The 27,612-nt window shown below is 44.0% G+C and overlaps 4 protein-coding genes across 4 annotated transcripts; 3 read left to right on the top strand and 1 right to left on the bottom strand.

Moving 5' to 3' along the window:
• The first annotated feature begins 1,603 nt into the window (after positions 1–1,603).
• On the top strand, positions 1,604–4,653 carry LOC109746084 (acyl carrier protein 1, chloroplastic). The gene is made up of 4 exons (XM_020305198.3): positions 1,604–1,877; positions 3,337–3,447; positions 4,012–4,152; positions 4,237–4,653. The coding sequence occupies exons 1-4, from the start codon at positions 1,809–1,811 to the stop codon at positions 4,363–4,365; spliced, it is 450 nt and encodes a 149-aa protein (XP_020160787.1). The 5' UTR covers positions 1,604–1,808; the 3' UTR covers positions 4,366–4,653.
• An 800-nt stretch (positions 4,654–5,453) lies between these two features.
• LOC109746075 (uncharacterized) lies at positions 5,454–6,688 on the top strand. The gene is made up of 2 exons (XM_020305190.4): positions 5,454–5,768; positions 6,137–6,688. Exons 1-2 carry the CDS (start codon positions 5,508–5,510, stop codon positions 6,404–6,406), a joined length of 531 nt encoding a protein of 176 aa, XP_020160779.1. The 5' UTR covers positions 5,454–5,507; the 3' UTR covers positions 6,407–6,688.
• Positions 6,689–12,755: 6,067 nt separating this feature from the next.
• LOC109746179 (uncharacterized) lies at positions 12,756–13,352 on the bottom strand. Its single transcript, XM_020305311.1, has one exon. The coding sequence runs from the start codon at positions 13,350–13,352 to the stop codon at positions 12,756–12,758; it is 597 nt and encodes a 198-aa protein (XP_020160900.1).
• An 814-nt stretch (positions 13,353–14,166) lies between these two features.
• On the top strand, positions 14,167–19,236 carry LOC109746194 (GDSL esterase/lipase At5g55050). The gene is made up of 5 exons (XM_020305331.4): positions 14,167–14,429; positions 16,871–17,004; positions 17,137–17,394; positions 17,637–17,877; positions 18,012–19,236. Exons 1-5 carry the CDS (start codon positions 14,171–14,173, stop codon positions 18,239–18,241), a joined length of 1,122 nt encoding a protein of 373 aa, XP_020160920.1. The 5' UTR covers positions 14,167–14,170; the 3' UTR covers positions 18,242–19,236.
• Positions 19,237–27,612: the final 8,376 nt, after the last annotated feature.

The raw sequence follows: 27,612 nt of genomic DNA, 5'->3' as shown, positions 1-27,612 counted from the left end.
TGCTGTTTGTGACACTTATAGGAATAGCTCAATAAATTGATTGGAAATGATAACTTTGAGGTGGTTTCGTACCCTACATCTTATGTTCTTCGCTTGATAAGGAATTTGGAGTGATTCTTTGTCGCACGTTGAGGGATTGTTATATGATTCAATTATGTTAGCATTGTTGAGAGATTGCACTAGTGAAAGTATGAACCCTAGGCCTTGTTTTCAAGCATTGCAATACCGTTTGTCCTCCGTTTTATCACTTGCTACCTTGTTGTTTTTATATTTTCATATTACTAAAACCTATATCTACTATCCATACTACACTTGTACCACCGTCTCTTCGCTGAACTAGTGCACCTATACAAATTACCGTTATATTTGGTGTGTTGGGAACACAAGAGATTTCTTGTATTTGATTGCAGGGTTGTTTAAGAGAGACCATCTTCATCCTACGCCTCCCACGGATTGATAAACGTTAGGTCATTCCACTTGAGGGAAATTTGCTGATGTCCTATAAAACTCTGCGCTTGAGGCTCAACACGAGTCTACAAGAATAAGTTGTGTAGTAGACATCAATGGTTGCCATGGATGGTCCAAAGGGTGCCAACGGGAAAGAAATCAAGCCGAAGAAGATCAATTTCGAGAAGGTCATGCCCTTTGCTCGAATCTTCGGAAAGGATTGTCATCTGGATAGGTTTATGGATGGCCTATAAAATTATTTTTTGTAAGCCATTTTGAGTTGAATTTACGTTTTTATTTGTATACCGACGATGTTGTCGATGTTGCTCGAGATTGTATATTTAAGATACTTGCATTAACCAACCATTGGCTTCTACCTCCCTAGCCAAAGGCCAATGAAGAGTGCTCCTGGTGACCTGCTTGTTCTGGGATGCCCAATGGTGCGAGGCAATCCGGCCTTTAGGTCTAAACGAAAGCCCTACAGAGAGCAGTTATATGGGTTCTTAACACAACCGATGTTTTTGCATAGGGATGTCCTCCCGTGGTTCCCTTGTCCGACGTGTCGTGTTGTTACAACTATGTTGCCGTCAACTCGCCGTTGTCCAAGGAGGACTGGCGAGCTATGTGAAGCTCTAAAACCATCTGGGGATTAGTTGCACTTTCAAGTTGGATGCCGGGCTGGATGTTGTATACATAGATGACAAGAGAGGCTCAATGTTAAACCAGGGGCTATGTGACTTGCATCATGATGCACGAATGCTTAATCTCACATTTGCATCATTGGTTCACGGCTGATTTGGTGGCTCGGGCATACGGGAAGACAAAGCAAATTATGGGTTTGATCCAGATCGTGCGCCATGTAGCGGAAAAAAATGCCAGCATTCTTTTTAAAACTGCTATTCCCATGATCTGGATCCAATGGCTATGGGGGTGTTCTGTGGGACCTTCCCTAGTTAACATTTCCTTTTTAAAATTTAAATTTCGTTTTATACAAGGAGTAGATACCACGACACAAAGAAAACAAGTGATGTTGAAGAAACACTGCAAACTTACAAACTTTACAAATGTGGCATGACATGTCCCATGTATATCCATTTTGCATATCCACGGCTGAGGCATCCCTATAGATATACTCTGAATTTATTTTCTTCCATTTTTCTCTCGGAGTATAGTGCATCAGCGTTCTTTGGACACTTTATCCTAAGCCTATCTATTTTATCTCCTATCTGCACTATAATTGCCACCATTGGTTGGTAGCAGCTCCAGAGCCCAGGACCTCCCGAGCAGCGTAGCACTCCACCTACCAGCCGGCCTCTTCCCACCGCCCCCAAATTCTACCGAGCAGCTCAGCCGGCCAACCCATGGCGCACTGCCTCGCCGCCGTTGCCTCCTTCTCGCCGTCCGCCGTCCGCCGGCGGCTGTCCAGCCAGGTGCCGTTCTCGGACTGACCGCTGTCTTGTCACAGATTCGGTCATTTGCATAGTTCTAGTTTGCGAGATTCATGAGATTCCAAGGCTGTTCCTGTGTGTTTCTTCTAAGTTCGTGGTTGATTTGGTTGGATACTTGGATGAATAGATGCTTTCTTGGTTTGATTCAATAGTTCACTGAGTAGCATAAACATGCTTCCTCTTTTGATATCTTGGCGATGTTTCTCATATGCCTGTAATTTTCACACTTAAGTGTTGAAAAAACAATACCCACTAAATGGAGTATATATTGAGCACATCATAAGATGTGCCCATGCGTTCAGTCCATATATTCATTTATCTAGAGAGAAATAGGTACATTTGAACTGGTATAGTATGGTTAGAAAGGCAGAAAAGCTTTAACTTGTTACCTATGAGGTTAAAACCTTACACTGGTGGGAAAATTGGCTTATTTACACATATTTACTGACAGATGTTGACAATTTGATTTATTTTAGTACAAACTTCAAAGATTCCAAAATGGCTGCGTTTGACGTAACCGGTGTTGCAACTGGATCTGGATGGCACAGTAAGGCTTATTTAAAAAAAATAGTTTAGTATTCTAATGTAGCCTGGTTCAGAAGATGCAAAGCTCTAGGAAGCCACCCAAGCACATCACATGCTTCAGATCTTGCTGAATTAGATCAACAGTTCTTTACCAATGTGTTGCTCTCCACATCGATGTTGATGCGTTAGCCAAATAAAAAATGCCGGCCTTTGTTTTGCAGTTGTATATTGCCATGTGCCTCCAGTCTGACCCGGAGTGTCCCGCACTATTAGATTCCAGAATCCATTTGGAGGTATTTTTGGGTTCAACATGACTAGTTTCATGTTGGGCCTGGTATTTGAGAAACTTGGTTGACGCATGGTTGCATCGTGATCCTCGTGTATTGCACCAATGTCTTGGGTTAAATATCGAATACCTAGACTGGATAATTCATGAAAATTTGCAGTGCTGGTTGCCAGCCAGGAAGCAGGACACTTGGTATCAGAAAGGCACTAGTAGTTCATTCCTTCCTCTGGTTTGAAGCGCAGCCCAACGATTATTTCACATTCTGGTTCGAAAGCGCTGCTCAACGACGATTCCACATCCTCGTTCGAAACTGCAGCTGACTGCGCAGGTGCCGACAAGCTCAAGGATCCAGAGCACTGATCACCCTGACCCTTTTGGCCCATTTGGCAACTTTGCAAAACGAGTGAGCAGAAGTTCCATCATGGCACTCTGGCTCGAAATCTGTGAGCTTAAGTTTCATCATGTCGTGTTGCTTGCTTTATCTATTTTCATGGGATTAATTTGCATTTGGTTGATTAACTGCACTTTATTAATTTCAAATAGTTCATGCATTTTTGCTGTAGTATTTTTTTCTATGGTCTGTGTGTTTGAACAGTTCAGTTATGGAGACAATTTCTTGGTTCGTTGCAGGTGGCTAATGTAATTTCGAGCCGGAGCTCAGTTTCCTTCCGTAGCCAGAAGATGAGCTTTGTATCCATCAGATCAAGACCGAGTTCGCTTCGGTTTAAGATTTGTTGTTCGGTAGGCACACATTTCTTCTCTGTCGCAATAGTAAAAGTCTGCCACCATGTGTTCACAATATCTATATCTTTTTTCCGAACCTTTGTACTTCTATAGCTGGCCAAGTGATTCACCCAGGCGCTTACTGGCTAGCACCATGGATGGTGGGCTAGGCAGCCTGGGTTCGATCTGGAACTCTTATCTTAATAAAACTGATGTCTATTTCTTCCTAGACATACGTCATTTTTAAAATACCTTTTGTATATTAAAATGTTTGAACAAGTTTGAGATTGAAATAGGTGAGAATTGTTTGCGTTGGCAGTACTTGAAATATGTAAATAAGTTTAGGGTTAAAATAGGTGAGAATTGTTTACACTGGCGGTAATTCAAACATTAAATATGGGCAAATATTTTCATCATTTCATGGCAAATGTTCTTTCAAATTGCAGTCTAGACACCATAGGTGCAGTAAAAATCTTCCTTGGATAACGTTATCGGATAAAGATGGCAAATGTTTCAGCATTTTTTACAGCCACGCTCAATGTGCTGATTTGAGGTAATGATGTTCTTTCGTTTCTTGAGCAGGCCACAGGAGAGGCACAGGCCAAGAAAGAGACCGTCGACAAGGTTTGTATGATAGTCAAGAAGCAGCTGGCAGTCCCTGATGGGACCCCTGTCACAGCGGAATCAAAATTCTCTGAACTTGGTGCTGACTCACTGGATACGGTAAATCGGCAACTCCCCATCCCACAGAAATGACAGTAGCCAAAAGAAGCGTCATTCATACATAACACCGATTATGTTTTGCAGGTTGAGATTGTGATGGGCCTCGAGGAAGAGTTCAACATCACCGTCGATGAAACAAGCGCGCAGGACATTGCAACCGTGCAGGATGCAGCGGACCTTATCGAGAAGCTTGTGACAGAGAAGACCGCGTAAGTGCCTCGGTTCATTGGACAGCTTTAGAAGGCAAAGGTGTTGTCTGGATCTGTGGACTTCTGATTTTTCGGTCGCATTTGGGGCGAGAGAAAATAATTTATGGACAGCTTTGCATTCAGTCTATGTTGTGTGTTCATTACCATTTGTTCTTTCTTCATCCTCTCGAGATTTTGTGTTGTTGCTTAGGGTTAATTACCCAAAGGCTTCATAAACAAGCTAGGACCATGTCCTAAGTTCGAATTCATATGTGTTGTACTATTGTTATAGAAAAGCTAATGGACCTATGAAGATTGAAGAGTCACTGCATTTTCTGTTTTCTTGCATGTCTAAGAAGTTATACAGCTGTGAATATATTGTTTCTTTTCTTTCATACCACAGCTATGACTCATTTCTCGTAAAAAGGAGGGTCTCCGATTCTTGGTTCTGCCATAATAATTTTATTCCCATATGATCACTCGCTTGCTAGATTATTAATTTTAGATAATGTCTCGCTTGCATCGTTATGGTGTTGTCTTGTTGAACTTCAAAGAATCAAGCACATTATAGCACCCAAAATAAATAAATAAATAATCAAGCACATCTACTTTCCCCCGTTGAACTAATTTGGGCTCACTTAACCCTAAGTCAGCCACACCTAGCCCTTATCTGATTTTTGGAAGGGCAGGATTAACCAAAAGAATCTGCAAAATTCCATACGCTTTGCTGTTATAAAGTGTATACCAGTACAATTTTAGTTTAGAAATAAGAAAGATCACAATTGTGAAAGAAAAAACATATTTTTTTAATATTGCACAGGTCACAAATTTTTATATTTTCAAATCAACATTAATATGCACCATTTTTTTGAACTAACATTCAATATGCATCCTTAATTGCACGTAGCACAATCGTTTTTTCAGAATTTTGTAAAATGTATAATTTTGCTTTTCAATAAGCAGGGGAGGGACACTAAAAAAGCGAAGAAAAGATCAGATCGATGTAATTTAGATTTAAAAAGGTTTTAGAAGAAAACAATGAACTTTATGTATTAATTTGATTTATACAAAAAGAGTTTGGAAAGGGGCAACACACCAGTCACACACCACACCTCCAGAAAAGGAGACATAGAAGAGGAAGAAGAAAAATAGGAGAAAAAATAAAAAATGGCATCTTCTACCTCATCCTCTGCCTTTCTCCTCCTCCATGGCCTCGCTTCTGCTTCTCCCTCGAAGGCTTCTGCTTTCTTCGCTTCCCCCATCAGCCCCTCCTTCCCACTCTCGACCTCCACCTCCATCAACGCGTCCTCTCCGCGGCGGCCCTTGCCCCCTGCTCCTCGCGCCACCGGCCGCGGCGGTGACAAGGACAACCGCGTGCAGGAGCTGAGGGTGCCTGATTCCTGGCTCACGCCCGGAGGAGCAGCGCAGGTTCGCATCCATGATTCCACCTCCGTCATCTCCATCCCGTTCATTTAATCTTGTAGCGGCACCTCCTGGAGTAGCTCGAAAGTTTTATGTACGTAGCTCCTGAACTTAAAATCCCTGTTATGGTCTTATGGAGGAGCTCGAAAGTTGTTATGCAGTGATCTAAACGCTTTTATATTTTCAATACAAAGGGAGTACTTCACAAAGCTACTCCCTCCGTTTCAAAATAGATGACCTAACTTTGTACTAACTTTAGGGAGTAGATTATTTCTCCTGCTCCTGTTTCTGGACTGTCATTAGCTCAAGTTTATTTACACGCCATTTGTACAGTCATTGAACAAGGCCACCTCCATCTTTCCACCTCTTACCAGGAATCCGAATGGCTGAGGGGAACGCTACACAAGTGGCTGGACGACGAGTACTGCCCCGAGCCGGCCAACGTGGACATCAGCAACACGGCCGCAAGGTCGTACCACGAGTCCCTCACGGCGAAGCAGTCTGATGTGGGGGAGATCCTGATGAAGATGGTCGGAGATCTGCAGGAGCTGTCGTACCAGGAGAGCTTCCACGGGGCCTTCTCCGCCGCCAACGCCGCGGTGCGCTTGATAACGCAGAGGATGGAGTCGTCAGCCGGTGAGTGATCGTTGACAGACAGAGCTAGCCGAACCGGCAATGGGTGGCTCAAGTTGTCTGGCTGCCCCGACCATCATTGTGTTTAGTGGTCGAACGGGAAGGCAATCTGCTTTGTTTCACTGCAGATTAGCTTTGTGAATTACCTGGCGTTGGCAAGTGGTCTGTTCAATTTGAATCAAAGTGACATACCGTGTCCTGCTCGACCGATGTTAATAGTACGTTCTTCTATGTCGCATGTTGTTAATTCTGAGCAAACGAACCAACTTGTGGTTGGATGATGGTTAGAGGGACAATGGTATTCCCAGCCTATCAGAATTCAAGTTCTGGTGCTCGCATTATTCTTGAATTTATTTTAGGATTTTCCGCGCTGTGCTTTCAGTGGAAGGAGACGTTCCTCTCGACGACGGGGCGCTCACGGTGACTTCATAATTCTCAAGATGATATGATAGTTCAGTCTCTTGAAGGTGCTCACAGAGATAGGGTATGTGTTCATAGGATGAGTGTATGCGTTTATGTCTGTACGTGTTAAAAAAAAGGCGACAGGCGTCCCGCCTCCCCCTCCTCACACACACACACCATGCTGCCACCGACACCCCTCTCTCCAGCTCCTTCCCTCGCCGCAGGCAAAGCTTGCCTAGTGATAACAGTGGCGGGGTCTCTCCCCGTTGCGCAGTCCGTTGCATGCGGGACCTCCTGGCTGTCAACCTGACGTTCGGGCGTTCCGGCGACGCGTCTCCCGATGGCCTGGCGGCACCTCTCCTCACCCCTTTCGCCCCTCCGCCGTCACTAGTGGTTGTCCGTGCGGTGCCTTCACCCCTAGCCCTCCCTCCCCGACCTTCAGTTGCCTCGATTTCGGCGTCCTCCTGGCAGCGGCAGCTTGGCACGATGATGCTCCGCCTCCGCTCTGTTGGTCGTGGTGGTGTTGTTGGCAGCGAATCCAGGGCTCCCCTGGCCGGATTTGGTTCGCGGTGGTTGCTAGTGTTGGTGGCGATCATTCATGCAGGTGCGCTTGACGGTTTCCGGTGTCACCATCCTCGATGACGGGTGCGGCTCTCTTTCCAACGGTGGCAGTTCTGCTTGTGATAGTTCTCCACGTCTTTGTTACCTAATCCAGCAGCCTTTGGGATTGTTTGTTCATAGGCCGGGGCGACCATGGCTTCTCTTTGTGCCTTTTTCGAGTGCCGGGTAAAACCCTAGGTCCGATTCATCGGATCAGGCAACAACGGTGTCTCGACGTCGTTCCCTTCATGAAGGTGTTGTTTTGGTTGCTCGTGGTGTGCTTGGTCTTGGATTTGGAGATATTGAAAGCTATGATGGGTTTGGACCGCTCCTCAAGGTGTGCGCATCCGGGACACAATGTATGACATCGCTAGCGCTTCTTTCAATGCTTCTCCCTCCGGTTCGGCCAAGTCCTGCAACTCACTTATCGATCCTCTAGGAGCTTGAGATGAGATGTACGTTTTTTGACTGGGATGTACGTTGATCCAGTCAGCCTTGGAGTCGTGACCGTGCGGCTGAGTTTTTATCATTTATAATTTTTGTTGTTTTGCTTTGTTTCTTGTTTTTGCATTATACATTTTTTGTATATATCAACAACATTTTTTTAATACATATTCAACATTTTTCCATTACAAATTTAACCTTTTTAATACATAATCAAAAGAATTCTATACAAAAATTTTAAAAAAATTCAAATGCTTGATTAACATTTTAATGCATAATCAACATTTTTCTTATCAACACTTTAAAAAATTTCAAATGCTGGATTAAAATATTAAATACAAGTTTAACATTTTTACAATACATGATCGACATTTTTTCTATGCATGTTTAACATTTTTCAAATGCTTTATCACCATCTTTTCAAATGCAAGATTAACAGTTTTTTGAATGAATGGTCAACTTTTTTCTATACATATTTAACATTTTTTAAATGCTTGATTAACATTTTCTAAATCCTGTTCAACATTTTTTTTCAAATGCTTGATTACAATTTTTATATACAATGATCATTTTTTTCCTTTTTAATGAGTGGTCAACTTTTTCTCTATACACATTTAACATTTCTCAATGCTTGGCTAACATTTGTGAAATACTTGTTCAATATTTTTGTGAGAGCCTGACTTAATAGGAATGATAGATTACTCATATCAACAAGGAATTTCATCTTTTCCGGGAGCCCATTCGAAAATAACTCCAAAGTTAAGCGTGCTTGGCTTAGAGTAATTCTAGGATGCGCGACCGACCGAGAAGTTGGTTCCGGGTACGCATGAGTGAGGACAAAGTGCACATGAAAGACTAGTGTTGATCTGTGAGGCCAGTCTAGATCCCAGGTGTAACGGCCGGGAACCGGTGGCTATGGCCAGGGCGTTACAATTTTTTTCAAGTTCTTGATTAATATTTTTATTTACATGATCAAAACATTTCATCATTATTTTCATACATGATCAACATTTTTTATACGCATTTAACATTTTTTAAATGCATGATCAACATTTTCCAAAACATTATGTAAAGTACATTTTGGTAATATAGATGTTGATAATATTTGAAAGTGTAAACAAAAGTAAAAAAGGAATAAAAGCGAAATATAAAGAGAAAAAAACAGAAAACAAAATTAGGCAGTGTACTACCGCAAACTGGGGTGGCCCATATGCTTGCGCGTCAGCTAGTCGGAAGCTCGAATCGCTGAACGCGAGACATAGGCGCGCCCCTGAATCTCGGCCTCCGGCCCCTCATTCTGGGCCAACCCACGGTCGCGAGGCTGCTTCTTCCCTTTTCTGTTTTTCTTTTTCTATTTCTTATATCTTTTGTTTCCTTTTGTTTCTTTTCTTTCTTTCTTTATGTTTCTGTTTTTGTTTTTGTTTCTTTTCCATTTCTTTTTCTTTCCTTTTTTCATGTATTATACAAAGTTCATTTCATGTTTATATACAAAATGGTCATCGTATATTTAAGGAAATATTCACCCTATATTAAAAACATGTTCAACATATTTAGAAGATGGTTGTTGTGTATTTTTATATTGTGCAGAATATATCACAGAAATACCCAATGTGTATTTAAATATTATTCAGCATATGTCACAAAAATGTTGAATGTGTATTTAAATATAGTTCAGTGTATATCACAAAAATGTTCTATGTGCATTTTGAAAATCGTTCAGGGCATGTTTCCAAAATTTTCAGCATATATATAAAAAATCGATAAATGTTCAGAATTTCAAAAAAAATGTTCATGTTTTTCAATTTTTTTGTTCACTATTTTTTTTAAAAAAAATCACGTTTAAAATTTTGTTTGAATTCGAATTTTGTTCACAAGTTTTTAAACATTATTTACGATGTTTGTCAACTTTTATGAAAGAATAGCATGAATTATTCAGAAAAATTCAAAATAAATTCAGTTCTGCCGCTGCAATTGGTACTTAAAGTCTGGCGCTGCGAATGAACCGCTAGAACTCATAAGGTCTATTAGTTAGGAACACGTGATAACAAATGGGACGTCGTCAGTTCGATCTCGCTCATGCAACACTTTCGTGGTGATTTTTTTTCCGCGCCTCGAGTTCGTTAGCTCCAAATAGGCCACCCATTCGCGGCTGCATTCAGCGAAGGCTCAACAATTTACCACCCGCGGGCAGTAAATAGGGTCTTCCTGGCGATCGAACGCAAGTTATCGGGGTCTAAAATTTGGTAGATTTTTGGCTGTCAATTAAAAGTGATAGTTCTGGAGACACAAACCACCTCAAGCACCTCTTGAGTCCAGCGACCAATTTGCACGCAATGGACAAGTAAATGACCATGGATGACTTCTACTCTTAACGAATCTCACAATGTTGTTTGTACACGCTCATAGACTAACCCAGAACACATCACAATGTTGTTTGATCTAGTGATGTGCAAGTTCCATTCTTTTGTGCGAGAAGTGCAAGTGATCTCAAAGTTGACTTGTAGAGATGCGGCAATGTGTAAACGCTGGCGGATTAGGGAGGTACAGAGTTGCGCGCCAATTTAAACTCTCAAATGATAAGTGCCAGCGTGTGGCACCAAGTAATCCTGCCTTGATATTTTTTATAACTAAAGTTGCCATTCGAAAAGAAAAGCAAATCGGAAAAAAAACCCCTAAAAACTCGCCATCTGAAGAGAAAGTTGCCATGCCAACTAAATTTGTCATCTTCGCGTCACTAAACTTGCCATAAAAAACGTTTAGAGTTGTCATGTGTTTGTGCCACACGTGTGTCATTTATCAGGGTCTTAAAATCCCAAATGATAGGAGCAACTCCAACGGGGTGACCCAAACGGACATCAATTTTGTCCGCTTTTCGTTCGGGTCGCCCGTCCGCTCGTCCATGTCCGCTTTTTAAATGGGTCAGCGGTGGGCCCAACGGAGGCAGACGCTTTTTTATCATGTCCGCCACGACATTCCATCAAACACGTAGCAGGCAGGGAGGAGGACGAGCCCACCATAGCGGAGCACGGCCGCCGAAGAAGCACGAGCCCACCACGCCGGAGCACAGGTGCTGGAGGACCAGAGGAGAACGAGCCCGCCTATCCTCTGCTGCTAAGGATACAATTTTACCCATGGACATGGATACCCATGGATATCCAACCCGAATGAATAGGGTTTGGATATGCTTTTGTGTCCATGGGAGACGCCCAAACCCGACCCGATTGCTCGTGGATAGGGCATGAATATAATCTTGTACCCGTGGATATACCCAAACCCGACCCGATAGTATGACTTAATGGGCAAAATCTGCTATCCCTGCCCCACAGTCACATGTACCACTGCAATTTTACACTTTGTTATCTAAAACATGCAAAAGAAATTGCACAATCCCCATCGTAACTTCTATTAGTTGACATTTAATCCCCTCGTAACATACTACAACGCCCCTTCCCTTATTATTATCACCTTGCTAAATGACTCGTCATTCTCATCTATTAGAAAAAAATACTAAATGATCTTAGGTTGTTAGTGGACGTTGATTTACCATAAGTTGATGTTTACCATAAGTGAGGCCTAGCCTGCCAGGAGGTGAAGACTGGAAGAGCTTATGTTAAGATTGTGTTATGTCTTATTTATATGTCTCGAGAGGACCCAGTGGATATCCAGTGGGTATGGATATCCATCGGGTTTGGACATGGACATAATTTTTTACCCATGGATTTTTTCATGGGCGGGCAAAGAGTGCCTTCATGGATATGGATTTGATAACCCGATCCAAACCTGACCCATTGCCATCCTTATCTGCTGCTGTTGTGCGAGCACAGGCGCTGGAGGACGACGAGCCCGCCCGTCCTTTGCTGCTGATGTGCGGGGAGCGGGCACGGCCGGGCGCGGCCAGGAGCTCGACAAGGTGAGGCGAGGCCAGGACGAGCGCGGGCGAGGCGAGCGTGGGGCAGGGCGAGCGGCGGCGCGGGGAGGCGATGCCGAGGGCGAGCGCGGGGGGAGGCGAGGCTGGCGTCGTCTCTGTGCAGTCGCGGCGTCGTCCTGTGCGGTTGCGGCGGCACGGCGGGCAACTCGGCCGGTGGCTAGCTAGCTAGCACCCGCGACATACAGCTCGGCCGGCGGCTAGCTAGCTAGCTAGCACGGGTGCGGCTCCAACAAGCAGCCCGTGCTGCCTGCTAGCTCGCAACGGAGGCCAAAGCGGCCGGTGGCGGGCCGCTGTGGGGTGGATGGGAGAAAGAAAGAAAAAGAGAGAGACGGGGGTGGAATGGGTAGGTGGCCTCTCGCTGACAGATGGGCCAGTGCCCGCATGCAGCGGACGGAGGCGAACGAGGAGACCATAGAAAACGTCCGCCGCGGATCAAATGTGACCCAAATTTGAGCTAGATATGAGTCCAAGCGAACACAAAACGAATAGCAGACGAACGCTATGCCCGTTTTGGTCGCCTCGTTGGGCCAAGTTTTGGTCCGGATGACCTAAACGGACAAAATGGGTCACCTCATTAGAGTTGCTCTAAGTGCCACACATGTATGCGAGTCTAGTTCCACCTCCATGCACGTCATGAACGCTATAGTAGCTTATAAGAGCATCTCCAACAGCCGCGCAACGCGCCGCGCGCAAAAAACGCATTTGCCGCGCGCCGTTTGCCTGGTTTGGCGCGGCCGGTAGCACTGCCTCCAGCAGACGTGTCAAAATTGAGCGCGCGCGCGTAGCTCCAGCGGCCGCGCTAAAATGCAGCGCGCGCTAAACATTGCGTACATTTTTTAATAAACGATAAATAAAATTCATAGATAGAAAAAACGATACATAGATATTTTACACAGTTCCATAACATAGATAGATAAAAACTACTAGATAGTGCAACGACATAGATAAAAACTACTATATAGTGCAACTACATACGCAACTACAGCCTACGCCCAGTCGTTGTCGTCATCGTCATCGTCGCCATCCTCGCTGGTCTGGTCCGAGGTATCTAGCCACATGTCGTCCCAACGATCATCATCAGAAGTAAAGATCATCTGCCCACCATTCTCAACGATGTCGCACTGCGATAACGCCAGGGCCTTCCGCCGACGCCTGTCCAACCGCTCATCGCGGCGCCTTTGCGTCTCCTCCTTGCGGCGCCTTGCCCAGTAGGCTTGCTCGTAGGTGACATCCTCCGGGTAGCGCTGGCGCCACTCCGCCATGACCCGCTCGTCCTCATGGGCGACGAGGAGACGGCGCTGCCGCTCAGCGTGCTCCGCACGCTCTTGTGCCGTGTGAAGACGAGGCGGCGGGGCGACGTCCAGCGCCTGCTGGAGCGTGTGGACGTCGTGGAAGTTCATCTGCGTGCGCGGCCTGCCTAGGCGCCACGCCGCCGCGTCGTACGCGCGGGCGGCCTCTTGCGCCGTCTGGAAGGTGCCGAGGCCGAGCCGGAGTTCGCCGGGCCGTATCTCGGAGTAGAACCCGCCGTTGGGGCGCTGGCGGACGCCGCGGTAGCCCGACGCTCCTCGGCGGCGCGGCGGCATGGTGGCGCGTCGGTGGCGGGGCGCTGGAGCGGTGGCACACGTGGCAGCGGAAGCAACCGAGGAAGCGGTGGAGGCGTGCGTGGCAGCGGAAGAGGAAGAGAAGTGTGCGGAATAGGCGCGTGGCGAGCGCCGCAATTTATAGGCGCGCCGGAAGCGGTGCGCCAAAAATAGCGCGCGACCTGCCGCCTTTTCCCGCGCGCGCGCAAACGGTTCACGCGCGCGACTTTCCCGCCATCGCTAGAGCGCGCCGAATCGTCCCGCGCGCGCTAAAAACTCGGTTTACCGAGGCGCGACTGTTGGAGATGCCATGGTTTGACTGCTGCCATGCACGCAATGACGCTATCCATATATATGCACGCCATATAAGTATTGTTGTTGTACACTCATACCCTAACGCTGAACTGTCCTTGACCTCCCGTACCGACCTTGTGATGTGCAAGTTCCATTGTTTTGTGCGAGAAGTGCATGCGATCTCAGAGATGACTCACATAGATGCGGCAACGTGAACAAGCTGGAGGATTACGGAGGTACAGAGTCGCAAGCCAATTTAAAAATTATTGCTGCCAGTAATCTATTCCACCGTCCGAGGCTAGTTCCACCTCCATGCATGCCATGAACGCAACACTATCTTAAAACTGTTGGAGATGTCCTGCCATGGTTGACAGCTGCCTGGTTTGAGTTAGTATAACTGACAGCGAGGACGTCTGTACGCGTTGCATGTTGAGGGTTTCCCACCCCACCTCTCTCCCCATGTATATATATGCTACCGTAGGAGCGATCGCTCCGTAGTAGGAGTACGTGGCTAGCGAGTAGTCAGAATGGGCTCTCGTATTGGGATGGTGGTCTCTCGTGGATTGCCTTGCGTCCTGCTCCTGCTGGCTTGTTGCTGGCTGTGCGAAGCCGGTGCAGGGTTGGCTCCGGCGCTGTACGTGCTCGGCGATTCGCAGGCGGACGCCGGGACCAACAACCACCTCGTGACGGTGCTCAGGGCGGACCACCCGCATAACGGCGTCGACTACCCGGGGTGCAAGGCCACTGGCAGATTCAGCAACGGCAAGAACTTCGTCGACTTCCTCGGTGCGTATGTATGCCTTAAACAGTTGATGTCAAGTCTCTTTTCTCATCAGACTTTTAAACTGAGCATTGCTTCGAGGAGAGTGAACCTGTAACTTTTGCATTTTTTATGGGCATCGGCCGGCCGGCGAGATGATCATCAAGTGGTGAGGGAATACGTGCGTGCATGATCTTTAATGTTGTACTCCCTGTCCCTGAACATGGCATTGCTGAGTACTAGTTGACCAAAGTTAGTTTTATACTCTACTAGTACTTGAATTGATTAAAACGACGATCTTCTCAACTAGCACTGAGAGCCTCCAACGCGTTGATCTAAATGAACGCGTACTTTATCTGCTCTTTGTTCGTTTGGATTAGTCGCCCACTAGGTGTTCCTTCTGTTTTTATTTGGATCGGCAGTGTGTTCAACGTGCCGATCCATATTTGCCCACGCGACCAGCTTGGCGCTGTTGTTCCACAAATATACACACATTTTGCATAGTTTCACGAGCAAACAAATGTAGCATAGTTCCACAACCCAAATAAATACTCCTCCTGTCCCAAAATAAGTGTCTCAACCTTAGTACAACTTTGTACTAGAGTTAGTACAAAGTTGAGACACTTATTTTGGGATAGAGAGAGTATATCATAGTTTATAAGCCGAATAAAAATTAAATTATCTTAAATACATTTTATAAAAGATATATCTATTGGTTGCCAACATGAGCCTACATATGCTCAACTAGATCATCTTGCAGCTGAATGTGAGTTTTCCAATCACGCATTTGATGATGGAATTTGGTGAAAGGTGCAAACATTGCCGCTCCTCCTCCATGCTCATGCACAACATTGTCACCCTGAAACTGAAACCCTTGATCGTAGATACGTTCCGGGCGCTCATCCTCTACGATCATATTGTGCATGATCACACAAGCATTCATCACCTCCCACAACTTCTTGGTGCTCCAACTTCTAACAGGATACCGAACAATGCCCCATCGAGATTGCAGAACACCAAAAGCATGCTCGACATCCTTCCTAGCACTCTCTTGCTCTTGGGAAAATCTCCTCCTCTTCTCTCCGACATGGTTGGGGATTGTCTTCACAATAGTGGCCCACTGAGGATAGATACCGTCAGCTAGGTAGTATCCTTTGTTGTAGTTGTGGCCGTTGATGTTAACATTCACCGCTGGGTTGTTGCCTTCGGCAAGTCTTGCAAACACAGGCGAGCGTCGAAGCACGTTGATATCATTGTGCGATCCGGCTATGCTGAAGAAAGAGTGCCAGATCCAGAGATCTTGTGAGGCCAAGGCCTCAAGTATGATAGCGCAAGCCCTGACATGGCCCAGATACTGCCCTTGCCAAGCAGAAGGGCAGTTCTTCCACTCCCAGTGCATGCAGTCTATGCTGCCAAGCATCCCTGGGAAGCCCCGTTGGCATTGATCGCCAACAAGCGGGCTGTATCTTCAGCAGTCGGCTCTCTCAAGTACTCAGGGCCAAACACTGCAATCACAGCCTTGCGGAACATGTACACGGACTCTAGGCACGCAGACTCGCTCATACGGATGTACTCATCAATGAGATCATCGGGCACTCTGTATGCAAGCATCTGGATAATTGCAGTGCATTTCTGATAAGAGGAAAAACCAATCTTTCCAAAGGCATCCTCCTTGCACTCAAATACTTATCGTATCCGACCACCCCCTCTTGAATACGGTTGAAAATATGCCTAGCCATACGCAAACAGAGCGTGGCGGCGTCAGACGAAGGAGCTGGCCGGGGCCGTGGGGGTGACTTCGTGCTCGCGGCGTCGTCGGGGTGGGGAGCTACGGTTGCCCTGCGGCGAGGCGGTGGTGGCGGCGACGTGGGAGGTGGCGGTGTGCGTGGGAGGTGTGTGGGCGCGAACTGCTGGCAGGGACATCGGAACTGGGCGGCGGCGGCGACGGGGTGGAGCGGGCGAGGGCTTGCTGTCAATGGGGATAGAAGATAATGGCCAATGTGCCACCGACTGGTGGGCCAGGGGGAGGAGTAGGCGCGTGTTGCGCGCGTCCGCTTCATGTCCGCGCCGATGCAAATGAGACCTAAAATTTAGGCCAGGAATGGGTCTTCAGGCAGACGAAAAGTGGGCGCGCGTCTGTTTAGTTGACGCGTTGGGCCGATTTTTCTATCCGCGGCGATCCAGACGAACACGAGCAGACGAAATGAATCGACGTATTGGAGTTGCTCTGACCAAGATGTTTAAAGGAACAACTGGAAGATCACGGGAATGAAACACGAAACAACTAGAAGATCACCATAATGAACTGTAGTAGGGGTTCCCTGATATTTTCTGATAACAGAATAATGCCTTGTTATGCCATAATACAATGCAATACAATACCCAGTTATTTGTACGATGCATATACTTACTAGACATGTATGCACTCTGTTTTTCCTGATTATGCTTCTTATTCCTGCCATTACAGCTGAACATCTGAAGCTGCCGAGCAGCCCTCCTCCATACCTGTCCATCTGCAACGCCCCAAGCAGCAATTCCATATATCTGACTGGTGTCAACTTCGCTTCAGGAGGTGCAGGGGTATCAAATCAAACAAACCAGGTAAAATGGAGATACTACGTCGTACGCACTAGCACTACTTGCGCTGGTTTCAACACTTTAACTTCTTCTTCCATATGCCATATTATTTCTTAATTATATATGCATGCCATGCATGGATCAACGTACATACAGGGTCAGTGCATCAGCTTCGACCACCAAATCGATCACCACTTCTCCAAGGTGAATGCATCACTGGTGCAGCAGCTCGGCCAGGCTCAGGCTTCGGCGCACCTGAGCAGATCGATCTTCGCCGTTGCAATCGGTGGCAACGACATACTCAACTACGTCCGTCCAAGCCTTGTGAACCAGGTGCTAAGCCCTTGTCCTCCAACTCAGTCTCCTGATGAGTTCGTCGCCTCGTTGGCTCTCTCGCTGAAAGACCAGCTACAGGTATGGAAACTTTTTGGTTCATCCTTTGCTTATACATTACATAAGCTTGTTCTTGATATGTGCTTCCTTCGTTCAATAGTATAAAAATATTTTTTGCACTAGTGTAGTGTCAAAAATTCTCTTATATGATGGGACGAAAGGGAGTACATATTTCCTCTTCCATTAATTATTTAATTTGCACCGACGCATGAGTACATGAGTATGCAATCTGAATTAAAACCTACATGAATGATGAATTGCAGAGGTTGTACAAACTCGGGATGCGCAGGATGTTCATCATCGGAGCAGCGCCACTGGGGTGCTGCCCGGTGCTGCGGGGGAAGGAGGAGTGCGACGCACTAGCAAACTATATGTCATCTCAGTACAACATCAAGGTGGCTTCCCTCCTGCGCGACATGAGCGACAAGTACCCGGATATGCTCTACTCCTTGTTCGACCCATCCATTGCAATGCTCGACTACTTCCAGCGACCAGAAGCAAACGGTACAACAGATCGACGACCCACTAATTAGTCAAACTGCCCGGATGGCCCACTAATCTGGCAACCGCTAATCATTCACCTGTTAATTTGATATGTACTGTAGCTTAATTTGATGTTACGGTGATATATACTGTAGGTTACAGTGTGGTGGATGCAGCGTGTTGCGGGCTAGGAGGGGAGAAAAATGCCATGTTTAGCTGCACTCCGGCCAGCTCCCTCTGCAACAACCGGACCAACCACGTTTTCTGGGACTTTGTGCACCCCACGGAGATCACTGCGCAGAAGCTCACGGCAGTTGCCTTCCATGGATCAGCACCCTTCGTGACCCCCAGAAATGTTGGGCAGCTATGTGACACTGCCATGTAGGCAATGCTGCGTCGATTGCTCAGTCGCTGTTGTTTTATGCAAACTACTGGGTTGCGACCTAACCTGCTGCTATGTTCCAGTAAATTTTCTTATCTTTTTAATGTGGACTACAAATCTGCCTAGTTTAGAAGATTTATGATTTATGTATAACTCTTTGTGTTAATGGTTGCGTGCATCATCTGATGTAGAGGCCGGGGGTAAACTCTCCTTTTCCAAAAAAAAAGAACTCTTCATGTTTCTGTTCACTATATAGGTACATGAGATAGATTAGTACGTTACGAGGGGAAGCGGATTAGGAGCACTCGGGTGCTCCAACCCCCTATATTCAAAAATAATTTAATAATTCAAAAAAGCCAAAAAAATCTTGGATATATTTTTGAATCAAATATGATTAGGTATTGTACTCACATAAAATGTTTGGCCAAGGAATAATTCTCGTTGACTTCAGGGAAAAAACAAATTTATGACGACAATATAGCATGAATAGTACTTGTATCTAGCATTTTTTGGAAATCTTTGACCCCGGATACAATAAAAGTCATTTCCTATTGAAACCTTTTTATACGAGTGCAATACCTGGTCATGTTTGTTTCATAAAAAGTTCCGGGATTTTTTTGACTTTTTTTGAATTACTAAATTATTTTTGAATATAGGGGGGCGTAGCACCTGAAAGCTCCTATGCATTTTCGGTTACGAGGAGACTAGGTTACACAACAGAATCCTACAACACAACTGAAGCGATGGACATGGGGATGTCGTACAAAGCGTGCGGCACAGTGTGCGCTCCGCGTCCTGACGAGATAGTCCGGTAGGTTGAGATGCACAAGAGGACGCGTTCCAACGGCCCATCAAATTCGAGAGCTGGACAAGGACTCGAGGAAGAGTGTTGTAGGCAGTACATTGGTGAAAATGTCGGCGTGCTGACAATAGAAGGAACGTTAAGTACTCTGACATTGACCGAGAAGTGCATGGATGAATCCGAGTACATATGAACCCGCTTTGAAAACACATTTCTAAATACTAAAAAAAATTGAAAATGGTTGCATGGGTACGTCTCCATGTTTTATGTGCGTGCATCAAGTTTCACGGAAAAATAACTTTTTTGTGGCCTGTGCAAAAAAGACAAAAAATTGTGTCGTGAAACGCTATTTAGAAGCATTAAAATTTATCTTTTTGCGGAGGCAAACCAAAAAGACATTTTTTCCACAAAACTTTGTGCCGCCCACACACATTTGGCAACATGTATGCATGATTTTTTTTTAAAATATTTTTTGACATTTTAGAACATGCTTAAAATGCTTTTTTTTTTCAAAAGTGGGTGCAGATGCCCCTGCGTTCAGGACGTGCCCACTCGACATTGACCAAGCAAACCTGTTGATGGACAAAATGGAAGATTGATCTACAGTGCTTCGGGCATTGATGGTGTACTATTGGAGGAAAGGTATGTAGCGATGACATTATCGCATTAGACAATGGTGACGCAGGAGGGGGGGATGAAGGTCACATTAGACAACTATGACGCGGCTAGAGGGTGAAGCTTTTGAAGAAGTTGATCGATACACGATATAACCTCGTATATATTTTGAACATGTTACATGGTAGATACATGGATAGATGATTGGTACCATGAGCCTAATCAAGCCAAGTGTCTACATGATTTCGAATCTAGTTAATTAGAGAAAGTGCACTTAGGCCCTCATTTGTTTTTTTTGGTGATTAGTGATGTGTCAATTGAGATGACTAATGTTTTCTAAAGTTTATTTTAGGAACATGCTCGATATTAATGAGTGGAAACATCATTTGCGAACCTTTACTTTTTTGTGCTAACATGTGGTTGGCCCTTAGAACTCATACTTTATACTACATATACTTTTGTTGGAACACCTAGGGCTTTACCTATATCATATTAGTATCATGGGCAAGGTTTCTCACAACTTAGAGCGCCTCCCCCCACACCTGTCTAGCCTAACTTTTTATTATCTACACCCAATTTCAAAAATCTCCAGCAAAAATAGCCCTACCCAATTTCTTGTAGTTTTGTTGGATCTTGTGAGATTTTGTTTGATTTGATCCATAGATTTGATGTGTTGCAAGTAGATCTGCCTTCCCAAACCCCCCCATAGCTTTCGTGCACAAATTCCACCACCATAGCCCCAAAATGTTTCTTCTCCACAATCCAATTTTGAAGTCGGATGTCCCCAAATTGCCATGGTTGACAGCCCCCGGACATCGGCCCTCCAAGACATCCAACCCACCATTTTGTTTCCTGTTTTTCTTTGCCATTTCTTTCATGGTTATTTGAACTTGTGGCTTGCATTTTATAAGGTGTTTCAGCTACTTAGGGATGACTACATCAACATCACTGCCATTCTTCACCGCCAAGAATTTGTCACGGACAACATTCATCCACCCTTTAACACCACAACCGGAAGCAAGGTCGTATACCCTCCGACCGTGACAAAGGTATAGTTGTTGAAGGTATCTATTCCATCAACCACTATCTCCCCTTGCCATTTAACTTGATATCCACTAGCCATTGCATTATCTTACCCACTCGAATTTTGAAAATTGTTGGGCCTCGTCACATGTGCATTGTAGTGAAGTGTTGCGTCATATCGCTTGCTATAAGTTACTCCCATGCATATCTTGATTGCTTGCATTTCATTTGGCTCGAGCATCAAGCAATGTTGTAAAGGATGAATATGAAAAAAACCTCTACGCAGAAGAAAAAGATACAAAGAGCTTATAAGCAATAGCGTTTAGCATCTTACGTACATCATCATGCTACTTGTGAGCTGCGTTGGGATTTTCCTCAAAGAGGAGAAGAGATGCAGTACAATAGAGATAAGTATTTCCCTCAGTAAGAACCAAGGTTATCAATCCAGTGGAAGAATCACGCAAGGCCTCATGAAAATCACTTGCACACACAAAAGCAAATACTTGCACCCAACGCGAACAAGAGGGTTGTCAATCCCCTTGGCGGTTACTTGCAAGGATTGAATCTTGTAGTGGCAGATAGATAAATTGCAAAGGTAAAAAAGGTAAAAAATGCAGCAAATATATTTTTGGTTTTTATATATGATAAAAGTAGACTCGGGGACCATAGTTTTCACTAGAGGCTTCTCTCTCGAACACATAGCATATGGTGGGTAAACAAATTACTATTGGGCAACTGATAGAAAAACGCATAGTTATGATGATATTCAAGGCAATGATCATGTATATAGGCATCACGTCCGAGACAAGTAGACCGACTCCTGGCTGCATCTACTACAATTACTCCACCCATCGACCACTATCCAGCATGCATCTAGGGTATTAAGTTAATAAAAACAAAGTAACACCTTAAGTAAGATGACATGATGTAGACAAAGTAAACTCAACTAATATGAATAAACCACATTGTTTTATACTTAATGGCAACAATACTTACGTGTCTTGTCCCTTTATGTCACTGGGATAGAGCACCGCGAGATTGAACCCATCACAAAGCACCTCTCCCACTGAAGATAAATCAATCTAGTTGGCCAAACCAAACAGATAGATCAGAGAGAAATACAAAGCTATAACAATCATGCATAACAAAGTTCAGAAAAGACTCAATTACTTCTCATGAATATTCAGATCATAAACCCACAATTCATCGGATCCCAACAAACACACCGCAAAAGAAGAACACCAAGAACATCGAGGAGAACATGGTATTGAAGATCAAAGAGAGAGAAGAAGCCATTTAGCTACTAGCTATGGACCCGTAGGTCTGTGGTAAACTACTCACGCATCATCGGTACACCTGTAAGGTTGATGTAGAAGCCCTCCGTTATCGATTCCCCCTCCGGCAGGGTGCCGAAAAAGGCCTCCAGATGGGATCGTAAAAGAACAAAGACTTGGGGTGGCGGAAAAAGTATTTCGGGCGGCTCTTTGTTGGTTTCTCAATATTTGAGAATTTATAGAAGTGGAATTAGGTCAGACGGAGCCTGGAGTGGCCCACAAGGCAACATGCCCCCTAGGCGCGCCGGGTTGCCTTGTCATCTCCTCGTACATCCTATGGTCTACTCCCGAAGCTTCCAGGATCTCTTATGTCCAGAAAAAAAATCATCAAAAAGTTTTGTAGTGTTTGACGGATTTTCTGGAAAATAAAAAACAAGCAGAAAACACCAATTGGCACTAGGCACTGGGTTAATAGGTTAGTCCCAAAAATTGATATAAAATAGCATATAATTGCATATAAAACATCCAAGACTGATACTATAATAGCATGGAACAATAACAAATTATAGATACGTTGGAGACGTATCAAGCATCCCCAAGCTTAATTCCCGCTCGTCCTCGAGTAGGTAAATGATTAAAACAGAATTTTGACGTGGAATGCTACCTAACATGTTCATCATGTAATCTCTTTTATGGTATGAATATTAAGAAATCAATGATTCAAAGCAATAGTATATAATTTGATATAAAGACATCGATACTCAGACATACGAGCAAACAATCATGCCTTTCAAAATAAAAATGCTAAAGAATGCTATCCCTAAAAAATCATATAGCCTGTCATGCTCGGTCTTCCTAACACAAAGTACTAATCATGCACAACCCCGATGACAAGCTGAGCAATTGGTTCATACTTTTTAGTGCGCTTCGGCTTTTTCAACTCCCACACAATACATGAGCTCGAGCCATGGATATAGCACTATGGGTGGAATTAATAGAATGTGGTGATAGAGACCAATAAGGGGAAGTCAAAAAGGAAGATAGTCTCGCATCGACGCGGCTAATCAACAGGCTATGGAGATGCCTTCAATTGATATCAATGCGAGGAGTAGGGATTTCTATGCAACAGATGCACTAAGAGCTATAAGTGTATGAAAGATCAAACTGAAAACTAAGTGGGTGTGCATCCAACTTGCTTGCTCATGAAGACCTCGGGCATTTTAGGAAGCCATCATCGGAATATACAAGCCAACTTCTATAATAAAAACTTCCCACTAGTATATGAAAGTGACAACTTAGGAGACTCTATATGAGAAACATGGTGCTACTTTGAAGCACAAGTGTGAAAAACGATAGTAACATTGCCCCTTCTCTCCTTTTCTCTTTTTTATGGGCTCTTTGGCCTCTTTTTTCATCCGGTTTCTCATCTCGACTTGTGGGGGAATCATAGTCTCCATCATCCTTTCCTCACCAGGACAATGCTCTAATAATGATGATCAACACACTTTATTTACTTACAACTCGATAAGTAGAAAAATATGACTCTATATGAATGCCTCTGGCAGTGTACCAGGATGTACAATGATCTAGCATAACATGTATAAAAAATGATGAACGGTGGCTGAGCCACAAGTACTATGTTAGTTATAATTATATGATCATGCAAAGAAATATCACAATGATGATGTCTGTCATATAAACAGAACGATGGAAGTTGCATGGCAATATATCCCGGAATGGCAATGGAATGCTATAATAGGTAGATATGGTGGCTGTTTTGAGGAAGATATAAGGAGGCTTACGTGTGATAGAGTGTATCATATCACGGGGTTTGGATGCACTGGCAAAGTTTGCGCCAACTCTCGAGGTGAGAAAGGGCAATGTCAGTACCGGAGAGGCTAGCAAATTGCTAAAAGGTAAAAGTGCGTATAATCCATGGACTCACATTAGTCATAAAGTACAAACATACTTATTGCAAAAGTATTAGCCCTCAAAGCAAAGTACTACGACACATGCCCCTAGGGGGATAGATTGGTAGGAAAAGACCATTGCTCGTCCTCGGCCGCCACTCATAAGGAAGACAATCAATGATAAATCATGCTCCAACTTCATTGCATAACTAGAGACTATACGTGCATGCTTCGGGAATCACAAACTTTAAAACCAATATTCTTAATAAACCACAATCGTTCACTAGTACCTCCCACATATAATCACCTTAATATCGTAAAACTATTGCAAGGAATCAAACATACCATATTCAGTGATCTACATGAAAGTTTTATTATATCATTCTTGAATACCTATCATATTAGGACCAATTTCATAACACGTGCATATTGCCATTACTATTTATTAAACTCAAAAAGATTTAAGTGAAGCATGAGAGTGCAACTGTTTCTTTAAAATATAACCACCGCCGTGCTCTGAAAGATATAAGTGAAGCACCTGAGCAACTGCCTAGCTCAAAAGATATAAGTGAAGCACATAGAGTATTCTAACAAATCGTGAATAAATGTGTGTCCCTCTCAAAAGGTGTGTCTATAAAAATATGATTGTGGCAATCTAAAAAGAAAACAAAGCAAAAACTACTATGGCACAAGACGCTCCAAGTAAAACTCATATCATGTGATGAATAAAAATATAGCTCCAAGTAATATACCAATGGTTTGTAGACGAGAGAGTGGATGCCTTTCGGAGCATCCCCAAGCTCAGACGCTTGGATCTTCCTTGAATATTACCTTGGGGTGCCTCGGGCATCCCCAATCTTAGGGTCTTGCCACTCCTTATTCCTTCATCCATCGTGACCTCACCCAAACTTAAAAACTTCACCACACAAAACTCAACAGAAACCTCGTGAGATACGTCAGTATAACAAGAAAATCATAAACTTTAGGTATTATTATGAACCCATTCATATTTTATTATTTCATAATAACTAATTTATTCCAACTCCTCCATGACTTATACCCCCAATATATATAATCCATAGAATCTGCAAAACAAGCAAACTATGCAACAAAAATAGAATCTGTCTAAAACAAAACAATTTGTAAAGATCTGAATAATGATCATACTTATTGAACTCTAAAAATTCTGAAAAATTAGGACAACATTGGAAATTTTTATATCAATCATCTGTAAAACATTGAAATCAAAAGCATGTTCCAGTGATTTTTAAGAATTCTTGGACTAAGCGCAAAAGTTTATGTTTTCGCATAATCAAGTCAACTATCAACCAAATCACCCCAAAGGATTTACTTGGCACAAACACTAATTAAAATATAAAAACACAATAATAATGGTAGCATAATTGTGTCAACACTCAAAAAACAGAAAAGAAAAAAAAGTAACTATTGGGTTGCCTCCCAACAAGCGCTACTGTTTTATGCCCCTAGCTAGGCGTAAGGCATTGTTTCAAGTATTGTCATCTTCCATGTTAATTCCATAGGTGGCCCTCATAATAGATTCATATGGTGGCTTAAATATATTTCTAGGGAAGTGTTCCATCCCTTTCTTTAATGGAAATTGGAACCTTATATTACCTTCTTTCATATCAATAATAGCACCTATGGTTCATAGGAAAGACCTACCAAGTATTATAGGACAAGACATATTGCAACCAATATCAAGCACAATGAAATCAACGGGCAAATAATTTCTATTAGAAAGAATAAGCACATCATTTATTCTACCCAATGGTTTCTTAATAGTGTAATCCGCTAAATGCAAATTGAGGGAACATTCATCCATATCGGTAAGGCCTAGCACATCACATAAAGATTTTGGTGTAGTGGAAACACTAGCATCCAAATCACATAGAGAATTACATTCATAATATTTAATCTTTACTTTAATAGTAGGTTCCCATTCATCATGCAATTTTCTAGGTATTGAAATCTCCAACTCTAGCTTTTCTTTAGGAGATTTTATCATAGCTTCTACAATATGTTATGTGAAGACTTTATTTTGTTCATAAGCATTGGGTGAATTTATTATGGATTGCAACAAGTAAATACATTCAACTAAAGAACAATTATAATAATTAAAGTCCTTGTAATCCGAAGTACTGTGCACATCACTATTTAAAGTCTTGACCTCTCCAAACCCACTTTTATCAATTTTATCACTGAGATCATCACCCTCCCAACAATTGGGAAGGCTTCTAGCTAAAGTTGAATCATATCTAGTCCCTTTTCATCAAGTTTTATATTACTAAATAAAGATTCAATTGGTGAGACAACAACCATTTTAATATCTTCATCATGATTAAGATAAAAACCGGGTGGAATAGCCTTTTCTAGGAATTCTCGCTTAGCTCTCAACCTAGCGGTTCTCTCCATACTTTCATTAATAGAGATTTGGATACATTTAATAGACTCAAATATCATGCTTGGGTGGCAAAATTTTAATTTAAGAGTATCCACATCATGAGCAATTATATCCATGTTTCTAGCCATATCATCAACTTTATTCAATGTTTCTTCAACCATGGAATTAAAAATATTTTGATAACTAATGAATTATTTAATATTGTTCTCAAGGTCAGTAGGTATCCTATTATTATTGTATGAATTACCATAGGAATTTGTTGGGGAACGCAGTATTTCAAATTTTTTGCCTACGACCACGCAAGATCTATCTAGGAGATGCATAGCAACAAGCCATGAGAGTGTGCCTACGTACCCTCGTAGACCGAAAGCGGAAGCGTTTAGTAACGCGATTGATGTAGTTGAACGTCTTCGCGATCCAACCGATCCAAGTACCTAACGTACGGCACCTCCGCGATTTGCACACGTTCAGCTTGGTGACGTCCCTCAAACTCTTGATCCAGTTGAGGTCGAGGGAGAGTTCCGTCAGCATGAAGGCTTGGCAATGGTGATGATGAAGTTACTGGCGCAGGGCTTTGCCTAAGCACTACGACAATATGACCGAGGTGTGTAACTGTGGACACTAGTAAAGACACATCCGTGACATTTTGGGCTGAACGAATTTTTTTTCTGTCATACATATGACACTTCTATGACGATAATTGTGACAAAACCCGGTATCATCATAGATGTGGTGGGATCCTACTTCTATGACAAAAAATCATGACAGAAAATGGGCTTTTCGTCCTGGGCGGGCCGGAGACGCAGCTGCATGACATTCTTTGGGCCGTCCATGACGGAAAAAACCGTGGTAGAAGCGAGGGCGAGGAAATTTCGGGGAGTTCCCGGTTACGGTGGGAGGTCGGGGGCCGAGCGATGCGCGTTTCTCTCGTACACGTACGCGCGTGTGTGCGAGGCGTTGGCTCTAACTGAACCCGAGCGAGGCGTTGGGCTCTAACTGAACCCGAGCGATTGCACTGCAGGCTACGCGTCACTGAACCCGAGCGATCGATCGATGGCTGTTAACTGAACCCGATCGAGCGATTCCTTCGCTACTGCTGCTAACTGAAGCTGATCGATGCTGCCTCTGGGATGAACAGTGAGCGTTGCGGGGGGGGGGGGGTTGGATGAACAGTGAGCGGTGGCGTTGCCTCTGGATGAACAGGACCCCGTGGTGTGGAGGGCTGGATGAACAGTAGACGATGGAGGGGTGCCCGTGGAGGGGTGGTTGAACAGGACCCCGTGGTGTGGAGGGTTGGATGAACAGTAGACGGTGGAGGGGTGCCCGTG

Source organism: Aegilops tauschii, chromosome 5 (genome assembly GCF_002575655.3).
Source record: "Aegilops tauschii subsp. strangulata cultivar AL8/78 chromosome 5, Aet v6.0, whole genome shotgun sequence".
NCBI classification, from domain to species: Eukaryota; Viridiplantae; Streptophyta; class Magnoliopsida; order Poales; family Poaceae; genus Aegilops; species Aegilops tauschii.
Note: the sequence above shows the minus strand (reverse complement) of the source record. Positions and strands in the feature narration are given on the sequence as shown.

What these genes read in the sequence shown, in the direction of transcription:
- LOC109746084 (XM_020305198.3), top strand. Translation starts at nt 1,809, where the DNA reads ATGGCGCACTGCCTCGCCGCCGTTGCCTCCTTCTCGCCGTCCGCCGTC. An exon ending in GCCGGCGGCTGTCCAGCCAG is followed by an intron (nt 1,878 to 3,336) that starts GTGCCGTTCTCG and finishes GGTTCGTTGCAG; the next exon opens with GTGGCTAATGTAATTTCGAG. An exon ending in GGTTTAAGATTTGTTGTTCG is followed by an intron (nt 3,448 to 4,011) that starts GTAGGCACACAT and finishes TTTCTTGAGCAG; the next exon opens with GCCACAGGAGAGGCACAGGC.
- LOC109746075 (XM_020305190.4), top strand. Translation starts at nt 5,508, where the DNA reads ATGGCATCTTCTACCTCATCCTCTGCCTTTCTCCTCCTCCATGGCCTC. An exon ending in CGCCCGGAGGAGCAGCGCAG is followed by an intron (nt 5,769 to 6,136) that starts GTTCGCATCCAT and finishes ACCTCTTACCAG; the next exon opens with GAATCCGAATGGCTGAGGGG.
- LOC109746179 (XM_020305311.1), bottom strand. Translation starts at nt 13,352, where the DNA reads ATGCCGCCGCGCCGCCGAGGAGCGTCGGGCTACCGCGGCGTCCGCCAG.
- LOC109746194 (XM_020305331.4), top strand. Translation starts at nt 14,171, where the DNA reads ATGGGCTCTCGTATTGGGATGGTGGTCTCTCGTGGATTGCCTTGCGTC. An exon ending in TATCAAATCAAACAAACCAG is followed by an intron (nt 17,005 to 17,136) that starts GTAAAATGGAGA and finishes ACGTACATACAG; the next exon opens with GGTCAGTGCATCAGCTTCGA. An exon ending in CCAGCGACCAGAAGCAAACG is followed by an intron (nt 17,878 to 18,011) that starts GTACAACAGATC and finishes TATATACTGTAG; the next exon opens with GTTACAGTGTGGTGGATGCA.